Here is a 10,770-nt window from a genome sequence, read left to right as displayed (position 1 = left end):
CGCACACACGCAAAAGAAAGAAAAAGGAAGAGAAAGGCAAACCAATTTCATGCATTATGCTTTGCTTATCAGATTGGAAAAGGTATTAAGATAATTTTGAAGAACAGATACATTACAGATCTGGGGCGTAACTGCTGTAACCTACTCCTAATTTGTTGCTATTACGTTCCTAGCACGGACCTTTTAATTTTCAACTCGTGTGTCATGCTTCGCTTGGTTTTTGACAGCGAGCAATAAACACTTTAAAGATAATTGCCAAGAGAGAGTCAAGTGCAAAACAGTCCGGGGCGGAACCCAACGTGGGCGGCTCCCCCCTTGCTGCCGACTCCAGTGACACCTGCCGCGCGGGCGGGGACCCGGGGTCCGCGCGTGGGTCCAGAGCAGCTGGCACCACTGAGGTCGCGGCGTGGGGCGCGCGGGGACCACAACTCCCAGGCGCCCGCGCGCCGCCCGTCCGGGACCACGTGACCCGCGCGGCCCGGGTCGGTATCGCGGCGGCTGCGGGTCGGAGTAGCCTCCGGGAGACCCGAGCAAGCAGACGCGGCCCTGGGCCGCCCGCGCGCTCAGTGTGGCGGTGAGTCCTGGGCACCACTCCGAGAAGAGGACGCGGGTAGGCGGGTGGGGCGGGGTCCCGCGTTGCAGCCGCCGCGCACCTCGAGATCCTCGCCGCCCCTGGCCCCGAGCTGGTGAGAGAATGTGTTGGTGGCATTGGCACCCACCGAACAGGGTTGGGGGACATGGCAGGTGGGACTGGCAGTGTTTTTGCGGATTTCTATTTGTCTCTCCTGCTGGGAGTCAGTCCAGCCAGGACAGCGCGGCTGCAGCGCGGCCTGCCGGTGCGGGCGCGGCAGGTGAGGACCGCGGAGACAGGGGCCTCAGCCCGGAGCTTTGGCCAGAGCCCGGGGATGGGATAAGGTTACTTGGGGTATTGCAGGAGACTCCCACCAAGGGGAGTCCCCGCGCAGTGCAGCCTGCGGCTACTGCGCACTTAGCGCACATCCCGGCCTGGGCTCTGCAGTTGGCAGGTTCCCCGTCTGTTTAAAATAAACCCAACTACTACTCTTCCTCCCTACACTGTGAGTTAGAAAGTAGCGCTTCAGCCGCTCTTTTCTTGGTAGGGTTCACCTGAGCTTGAGAGGATGACAGCTTGCAAAACTCTGGTCTTTGAAAAAACAAACAAACAAAAAATCCTATCCCTTTCTTCATCCCATGAAGAAATCATAGAATCGAAGAGTCAGGAAGTCTATACAGACCTATACGGTCGACCCCCACCCCCACCTCCTATCCGTTCCCTAGAAGGGGAAATAGATGGGAAGCACTAGAAAAAGTTTCCCAGCCAGTCAGCGATGGCATTGGGACCCTCCTCTCCCTCGGAAGCCTGTGATTGGACAAATGAAGGAGCTTTTCTCAAAGTGTAAGTAACCCCAAATAAGAAAGTAGGGAAGAAAACAAGGCCCACGGATTGCACCCTCCTTTGCCTCAGTCCCTCTCCACCCAGGGTGTGGCCCTGAATAAAGCACAGATAAATTAAACTGCCAGAGACTCAGATTCATCCCCAGTGTGAAAACAAGATTAAGGCCCTGCCTTTTGTATATCTGAGCACAAAACCCTTTGACTGAAAATTACAGCCACGAGTCTCCTCAGGGTGTGTGAATTTGAATCCTTTTCTTTAGCAAAAAAAAAAAAAAAAAAAAAAAAAGAGTGGGCTAGGTCAAGTGACTTTCAAGTCCTTGACACACACACACACACACACACACACACACACACACGTATTTCCCAGAGAAGTGGAACTGATGTGGCTCAGGGCACTTCCAGCTCTGAACACACTGTACAGTACCTATCTTCTCCACTGCCTCCTACTCCTACTTCAGACCTGTCCTAGCACCTGCTCCCAGCATTCCCTGCCAGGTGTCCCCCAGGCGGCTTTGCTGTCCCCCCACATTGTGTCTTCCCTGCCTCTGACTACATACACCCTGTTATAATCACCTGTTGGCTTCTGTCTCCCCTGTTCCATGAGGGTTCAGAACTTTTCTTACTCATCTGTGTATCTCCAGGGTCTGTGTATCCCTAGCATAACAAAAGGGAATTTTGCTTGAATAAATTTTGCTGTCTGTAGGTGTTCTGGTCTGTGACAAAAGGTGTGCAGCTGTTTTGAGCTCCTGAGGTGGCTGGCCCATGCCCAAGGATGACAGAAGGAACCAGTTGTGGAAACTTCCAGAGTGATTAATTATCCACTGGAGACATTCCATTCATGCCAGCTGCTTTACCAACTGAACTCAGAGAAGGAATGATGGGCAACCCCCCCCCTTCTCACACCCACAGATAGAGCTCGAAGCTTCTGTTAGTCTAATGAGTGCAATGCCATGTATAAATGGAGTTTCACAGGCTATTTATGCCCATTCATTTTTGTATATTAATCTTTTGGGAGCATTTTGCTGTCAACACATAGCCTTCTGAAATTCTAACAGGAGATATCTGGATAGTGGAATTCAAAATGAGTTTTACTTTCTATTTGGTAGTTTCAGCATTTTGCATTGAGCAAATACCACTTGCATATGAAGGAGATAAAAAGCTAATTTTGTTTTTAAATTCTTCAACATAATTTTTAAATAACTTCTCAGATTTCCATCTTGAAGCTATTATTGTAATTTACCTGACCAGGCAGGAGAACATCATGGTTCAGATGTTTTGTCAAAGTGTGGCCCCACAGACACCTACCCATAAGCACTCAGAGTATTTGCTGAGAACCAACACAGCCTTCCCAGAAAGATGTGTGGTTCTGGGTACTTGATCCATGAGTGACCTTGGGCAGATCAGTGGACCTTTCTGTGCTTTCCTTGTCAATTTTAAAGGAGTCAATAATAGGCAACTGCAGAGATGTTGGGAGAGTGACTCAGATAAAGGACAGAAGGTGGCAGGCACGGTGCAAGCCCACACAGGCTCTGGGAGAATGCACAGCTGCGTGACTATTTTGTTCAATCAGATATTTTTACATTCCTTCTCCCTCCTGCAAATCCAGGAGCCCGGCCCCTGTGTAGGCACAGGTGGGAGTTAGTGGCACAAGTCACACCCCTTTGGGAACTGAAAGGTGTGTTTACTGAGTAAAATGGCCAGCTCTACCAGACCCAAAGCCGCAGTGTCCAGGTCTCAACACAGGGATTGAGACATACATGGACAATAATCCCCCACTCAGCCCACAAACAGGCATATTCATTTTTTAAAAATCTTTTTCTTCATCTTTTACTGGGTTTTCAGGTAGGAGTTGAGTTCAAGCTGGAGCCTGCCTGCTTCCCAGGGGCCTGTGAAACCCCTGGTGAGGCCAACCCAGGGGAAGAGTTTTGAATCCAGGCCCCACTTTACAAATGAGGAAACTGAGGTCCAAAGGGGTCTTGCCTCAAGTCAGTAGCTCAAGGTCACACAGCTGTTCCTTGCAGAGCTAGGAATGAGAACTGGGATGAGCAGCTTTAGAATCTGTATCCTGACTGCTAGGTTTTGCTGCCTCTGTTCAAGCTGTAACAAAGTGAGAATTGGAATCCCCTGAAGGGGGCTTGTTAAAATCATGCATCTCCTCTGCCTCCTGCTCCTCTGCCTCCTGCGCCTCTGCCCCTGGATTCCAGTGGAGGAGTCTGAGGAGGTCCAGACATCTGCACTTTAAATAAGGCCTTGGATATCCTAAGGAGGCACTGCTGTCCCTCTTCTCTAAGCCACTTGCCAGTGTGAGGCACAAGTCTGTCCTGTGTGTCCCAGGCCAGGGCACGTTCCACCACACCCAGTCACTCACCTGGAACTTAATCTGTGTGGATCCAGGTATAACATCGCCACTCATCCAAACCTGTTTCCCGCTCCAGCGTTCTCCCCTCGCCCCTTCCTCTTTGCCTTTTCATAATATGTTCTGAGATCTCCTGGGCCCTGGACTTTCTTCCCAATCCCCAGATTGGTTCTTGTCTGCTTTCCTGTTTACTCTATTTGGAGCATCGACTTCACACAATGTCTTGGACAAATCCCTTTCCCTCTTGGGACTGTCCTTCTTAAATGGGAAATTCAAGGGGGTGGAGCGGGATTGGAGTTGGACTGAGTTTTGCAGAGCTCAGACCTCTGTCCCCTCTTCACCCAGTGACTTATACAGTGGAGTCACAAGGAAGATTTTATTTGCCCGTGTTGTCTGGGAAAAAAAAAAAAAGTTGAAAACCAGTGGACCAAAAATTCTCCAAGGATACTTCTACCTCTGACACTTGAGGATTCTAATATTTGGCCTTTGTCTTAGAAGGCAAAGTCTTCCACTGGCTGATCCCAGTGCAGCCACATGTCCTTGGCAGGGTGGCTTCGGCTACCTGAAGGCCTTCCCTTCCTTGAGAGGGTGATCCAGAGAGCCATAGTTTGGCCTTAAGCCTGGCTGGACATTTAAAATCTCCACCCATCTTCCATCTTATCTTCTTTTCTTGGAGACTGGGAGGCTCAGAGTGTCCTGGAGTGCACAGAGCTTGAGAATCCAGCAAGCCTCAGCTTTGAAGTCCAGCTCTGCCTCTTCCTAGCTTCATGACCTACAGATTACTTAACTGATATGAGACTAGCTTCCCCAGTTTTCCTTCCTGTAAAATTGGCCTAATTGTCCCTATTACACATAGGACTATTGTGATGCTGACATAAGATAATGGGTTAAAAGCCCTGGATGCCTCTCTGAACAGGGATGGGTCAACAGACACTATTCGGCCAGTGCTTTCACCTTCAGGCCTTCCTGTAAGGCCGAGAATGCATACGGGACAGAACCATTATCCCTTCTCTCTAATCCTGGACACAGAGCTGGGCTCAGTAAACAGTGACTGAGTGGGCAGATGTGGTATCCAGATTAAAGACAGCTGCCCCTGCCCTACCCCATGACAAACACCACCAGGACAAAAAGGACCCACGTCACCTTGAGGAGGCCATACTGCAGCTGAGCAGAGGGCTCAGACCCAGGGGTAAGAGGAAATGGTCACTCCTCAATCTAGTGCTTCACCTTTGGATTTGGAGGTGACATCCCTGCATGGCCTGAGGACATTTGGTGACATCCTGAGTCTGGTTGGCCCTGTGAGGGTGGGCACTACCCCACCTTTCCTTCCATGTGGGACAAAACCAGCTCAGTTACAGCTCCACTGCTGACCAGAGTGGGCCAGCCCCTGCTCCATATGGCCTCAGTTGGCCATGCTGACCTCTAAAGACCCTTTCAATATGTTAAGTCCCATGTTCCTAACTTTCTGGGCCTCCAGAAGAGGATGTTGAAAAGCTTTAGGAGCCAGGGCTTCCAGTGTCCTGAGCCCCCTGTGATGCAGATTCCCTGCTCTTTCAGATGCATTTCATCTTCTCAGACGAGGCTGTGCTTCTGTTTGATTTCTGGAGTGTCCACAGCCCTGCAGGTAAGAACTGGCATGCTTAGACTTGCAGCTGGAAGTGTTCTGACAGAGGCAGAGGAGAACCTGGATTCTCTTCTCTGTGGGCATTTAGGTGAGCCTGACTCCTCAGGCATAAACATTGAGCAAGAACTCTGCATTTATGATTTCATGTGCAGCCACCTCTCTTCTGAGCGCAGAGGGCTTTATTATCTCACTGATCCTCACAAGAGCTAGGGGAGGCAGCTTCTCCCTCTACCACAGGGAAAGGAACTGAAGCCCAGAGAGGGGACATGGGAGTGTACACAGTCAGTAAGCATCGGAGCCAGAACTAGATCAAGGCCTCCTGTCGCTTCCTGGCACCTCCCTCATCCAGGTTCATCACCTAGCACTGGCTCAGAAGTCCAAAGTGGCAGCTGCAGCCTTGAACCTCAGATGAGACCCCACTCTGAAAAGGAAGAGTATTCCTTTGACTTGAAAGGGTAGAGTTTGAGGGCTGGGGTTGTAGTGTCAGAGTGCTCGCCTAGCACATGTGAGGCACTGGGTTTGATCCTCAGCACCACAAAAATAAATAAATAAATAAATAAAACAAAGGGTATTGTGTCCCATCTACAACTAAAAAAGTTTAATAAGTAAATAAATAATATTAAAAAGCAGACTAGAACTAGCCACAATGCCCATCATTGCAGGTGTGGATCAAATAAATCATAGTCATCTCTACAGTGGATTGCCATTCCAGTTAACTGTTGCTAGGCTGTGGATTAGAACAATAGTCATTTTATTATTCTCTCTCAAGGTTCTGAGTTCACTGGGCTCAGCTAAGTGTCCTCATTCAAGGGCACTCGTGCATGCGGTATAGTTGGATGGTGGCTGCAGCAGTTTTCTTGAGGACTCGCACTCTTCTGTCTAATGGTCGATGGAGGTTGATCTGGGGCTCTTGGCTTCCTTGTGGCAGGGTGGCTGGATTCTAAGAATGAGTGTTCCAAAAGAGCAAGGGAGAGGAGCATGAGGTTTTTAAGCCCTAGCCTTGGAAGTCACAGCATTACTTTCACGTTATTGGTTGAGGCAGTCACAAAGATCTTCCTGGGTCAAAGGGGAGGGAACACAACCTGCACCACTTGATGGCAGGAGTGTTGACACTGTAAGAAGAACATGTGGGTGGGGTAACAGTGGCTGTCTTCGGACAATACAATATCACAGATACTGTGGAGCCACCAGGAAGGCAGATCTGGGTGAACTAAGGGGAACCCACATATGAAGTTGGGTGCTGGAGAGTTTGCAGAGAGGAAGCTGTCATTTAGACAAGTGGAGGCCTATACACTGAGTAACCGAGGCTGCACTGGGGAGGAGGATCAGGTTCCTAGAGACCGGGCTGGGAAGGAGACTGACTTTTCATTATATGCCCTTTTGTACTGTATAGCTTTTTAACACATGTATGCATTACTTTTACTTTTATATTTGAAAAGTCTATTTCTTGTGCAGGTGATTTCCTCTGAAGGAAAAAAAAAAAAACTACTTCTGTTCCTTTTCTTAAACTCAAGACAGTTCCATGACCAGAAAGTAGGTTTTCCACACACAGGCCGAATTTTCTGATCCCAGCTGAGAGACCTTCCATTCAATTCTCATATGAACTGGAGTTAGCACAGACCCCACAGGGTAAGAGCAGTCCCATGAAACTGCCCCACTCCGACACCGACCACAAGTCCTAAGATTTCCAGTTTGCTATAGAATTAGGGTTCCCATGAGCTCCTCCTTGGTTTATTTGCTAGAATGGCTCACAGAGCTCAAGGAAATAGTCTCTGTAGGCACGATGGATTAAGTCTTTGACCATGATCAACTCAACCTTTAACCCCCCCTGCTGTCCCCAGAGGTTGGGTGGGGTATAGAACTGAAAGTTCCTACCCTGTAATCATGGGTCAGTTGCCCTGGCAACCAGCCCCAAACCAAGGCTGGCTATCCAGGAGCACTAGCCACTTGTCATCTTAATAGCACACAAAAAGACAACACTAGCAAGGCTCCAAGGGTTTTAGAAGCAGACCAGCAAACCAGGGCGAGACCAAATTTATATTTTTTATGTCACAGAGTCTCATACAATACTTTAAGGTGGACCATTTATTATCTTTTCACTTAAAAAAATAAGTAGCACTGGCAGTTAATTTTACACAGCAGCCTTAGGACTTACTTTTCTGTAAAATAACTTAAAGAGTTTTTCCCCCACTATAGAAGTAAACACACGCTAACAGAAGAAATGTTAGAGAATGAGGCAGAAAGAAAATAGAAACTCACCCATATCCTGATGTGCTCCGATAACTATGACCCCTTTGCTGCATCCTTCCTTCCAGCTTTTTTGGTGTACTTTCACATAATTAGGCCCTTGCTGTATGCACCCATGACATGACAGCAATCGTGCAGACTGCTGGGAGGGCTGGATGATCCTGCCACTTGGCCCCTCCCTCCTTCCTTCCTTTTTTCCTTACTTTTCCCCAAAATTATACATATTTTTGGAGGTGCCATGTGATGTTCCCAAGCACGTGTACATTGTGTGATGTTCAATCAGGGTAAATGTATTTACCGAAATATTTATAATTTCTTTGTGGTGAAGACATTTAAAATCCTTTCTTCTAGCTTTTTTTGAAATGTGACATACATTATCAGTATCCACAGTCACTTTAGTGATCATGCAATCTAGGATCTACTTCTCAACTCAGCCTCTTTTGACAGGCATGGCCCTTTCTGTGCTGGTGGTCCTGCTCATGGCTGTGCTGTATGAAGGCATCAAAGTTGGCAAAGCCAAGCTGCTCCACCACACTCTCATGAACCTGCCCACTGCCACCAGCCAGCAGCTCATCTTGGAGACAGACCAGGATTCTGCAGGCGCAGGCTCAGACTCATCCCCAGTCAGCAGCACCAACCTCAGGTACAGGCACTGGGCATGGGGAATGGGCAGAGTCCTCACGCTCACCCTGAGAGGAAGGCTGGGCAAGAGATCATCAGCCCCAGTATGCAGAAGGGAACTCCAGGCCCAGGGAAGGACCAGGACTTGCCAGAGTGGTGACAGTTAGAAAGGTGAACTAACATAACACTCAGGTGTCCAGATGCCTGAGCCAAAGCTCTATTGACAGCCACTTAGGAGGCTCAGATTACTGCAGGGACTTGTGATCTTCAGAACTCCAGTGCAGGCCCCTGTCTAGCAACACGGGTGGCCACCCAATCTTCCCCCAAATCTCACTAGGCTTCCAAACCTAGGAGGGGATCTGTAGCTGTCCTGAAGCAAATGGTAAGAATTGGGTCAGCAAAGTGGCCCACTTGGTGGGGGAGGCAGCTGCTGCTTTCCTCCTTTCCCACCCTGATTGGTTCACTTAGTATCCCCAGTCTGTCCTCACTCCAGCTTCATTGTGCTTAATAAGCCTGCTGCATACCCAGCCACTTTACCTGGGTGTCTCAAATCTTCACAACCACCCTGCAAGGGATTTCTTACTCCTGTTTTACTGATGGAGCTTCAGAGAGCTTCATACATTTGTCCTAGGCCAGAATTAGTACATGGAAGAGTCCCTGCCCTTTCCATTGTCATCCTGCCTCCCACAATAGGTTCGGAGGGGAGGGGGGGAATCTGACTTAATGATGATTTCCTCATGTCCCTTATCAGGTAAGATGGATGACATATACCATCGTTTTCCCATTTGCCTAGGATGCCAGGAATCTCAGATCTAATTGTGGAGATGTCTTTTTAAAAAGCAATCTCTTTCAAGGAATGGTGGCACATGCCTATAATCCCAGTTTCCCAGCTATTTGGAAGGTTGAGGCAGGAGAGTCACAAGTTCAAGGCCATCCTGGCAACTTAGTGGGACCCTGTCTTGAAATTTTAAAAAAGGCTGGGGATGTAGCTAAGTGGTTAAGTGCCCCCTGGGTTCAATGTGCAGTAATGGGGGCAGGGGGAGTACTTCCTCCTGGTTAAGCATATACTGTAGCTCAAATGCTTTCTACTTCCTGATATCCACTTTCTGCCTCTAGCTCATTACCAGCATTACCTTGGTTCTCTTTTTTATCTAGGTGGTTTTTGTGTCACTTTGGTCAGTCTCTAGTCCATGTCATTCAAGTGGTCATTGGCTACTTCATGATGCTGGCTGTAATGTCCTACAACATCTGGATTTTCCTCGGTGTGGTCCTGGGCTCGGCTGTGGGCTACTACCTAGCCTACCCACTTCTCCGCCTGGTTTAGCTGGTGAAGGATTTGCAGGCACTCAGGGCTGGAGGGAGCTGGGCACCTTCTTCCAGGCATTGTACTTCAGTGGATTTTTCTCCTGGTGGCCATTCCTCACCTCCTTTTCAGCTCCTGGCAAATTGGAGCTGAAGCCAGCACTTGTTCCCTGGAGTTCAGAGGCCACTGAAGTCACCCTCTCCTCGGCCAGCCTGCACAGGGCTGGGCCTATTCTGGTGCCTTAAGAAGGCTGCTGTGACCAATGGAGAAAGAAAGCAGAGACTACAGCCTGGGGACAGGGTTGCTGAGCCTAGACACATCCCTGTGACGCAGGAATAAGAATTTCCAAAGATCTTCAGGACAGGGAGATGGGATCTGGGTGAGGAAGGCCACAGAACCTGGAAACCCTCTCTCTGCTTTGTGCCTTATCGACAGGAGCATCTTTCTGGACTTCTGTCTTTGGGGGACAGAGACCAAAATAGCTCCTTTTTCTGACCTTCGTGCCTTTGGAACACATAGTTTGTCCACATGATCCATAGAATAGACTAAGACTTTTACATTTTTCCCACTGAACTCCTGATTAGCACTTTTGCACATTCATACAAAACAAAGTTTTTCAAAGAAATTATTTCATCTTATTCATGATGTAAGGCAGCAACCGCTGAGACCTGCCTCCCTTTCTTGGGGAGAGAATAAGTGACAACTGATTAAAGGTAGCTGGTTTGTCCTCTGGATGGACTGAGCTCCTTCCACCCGACAGCACTGCCCACAGGGGAGGGTGATCTAATGGCCAAGGTGTCTGGGAGCGCCTCATGACCTCAATGCCCCCCCTTTTAATCTGGATCCTCTTTTATCACTTACTGCCCACTCATAGAGACCTGTGGGGAAACACAATTCAGTCACTGAAAATACAGGTTAAGCCTAAGGGGACATCGACTGGATGCAGGGAGCAGTCAAACCAAAGCCAGTGCATTTTTAGTTAGACAAACTCTGGATATTTTAACCTCTTCACTTTACAGAAAAGAAAATCTTTTTATCACTTTACAGGGAGAGAAAATCGCTGCTGTGGACTATAATACCCATGTTCAAGTACCTCACAGGCTAGATGAAAAGATGTCTTAAGCTTTGGGAATTAAAAACAATTACATTTTAATAAATACATACTTTTAAACAGTCAGTGACTCTGTCCTCAGTCCAGCAGTAAGC

General features: G+C 48.5%; 1 protein-coding gene across 7 annotated transcripts; it reads left to right on the top strand.

Moving 5' to 3' along the window:
- The first annotated feature begins 385 nt into the window (after nt 1-385).
- SLC31A2 (solute carrier family 31 member 2) lies at nt 386-10,735 on the top strand. Of its 7 annotated transcripts, none has more exons than XM_081279598.1 (5): nt 387-574; nt 5,327-5,393; nt 6,946-7,022; nt 8,088-8,283; nt 9,417-10,735. In XM_081279598.1, the coding sequence occupies exons 4-5, from the start codon at nt 8,090-8,092 to the stop codon at nt 9,583-9,585; spliced, it is 363 nt and encodes a 120-aa protein (XP_081135724.1). In that variant the 5' UTR covers nt 387-574; nt 5,327-5,393; nt 6,946-7,022; nt 8,088-8,089; the 3' UTR covers nt 9,586-10,735. The 7 variants fall into 7 exon arrangements, with proteins under 7 accessions (XP_081135726.1, XP_081135724.1, XP_081135725.1 ...); XM_081279599.1 differs by having other exon boundaries at nt 6,931-7,022; XM_081279597.1 differs by having other exon boundaries at nt 6,908-7,022.
- The last annotated feature ends 35 nt before the right edge of the window (nt 10,736-10,770 follow it).

The sequence above is a fragment of the Spermophilus citellus genome, assembly GCF_964194105.1.
Source record: "Spermophilus citellus genome assembly, chromosome: 2".
Taxonomy (NCBI): Eukaryota; Metazoa; Chordata; class Mammalia; order Rodentia; family Sciuridae; genus Spermophilus; species Spermophilus citellus.
The sequence above is the reverse complement of the archived record's forward strand: the minus strand, read 5'-3'. Positions and strand labels throughout refer to the sequence as shown.

Coding starts and splice junctions, on each gene's coding strand:
- SLC31A2 (XM_081279595.1), top strand. CDS start 5,327: ATGCATTTCATCTTCTCAGACGAGGCTGTGCTTCTGTTTGATTTCTGG. Junction 5,394..8,087: donor GAGTGTCCACAGCCCTGCAG/GTAAGAACTGGC, acceptor CTCTTTTGACAG/GCATGGCCCTTTCTGTGCTG. Junction 8,284..9,416: donor GTCAGCAGCACCAACCTCAG/GTACAGGCACTG, acceptor TTTTTTATCTAG/GTGGTTTTTGTGTCACTTTG.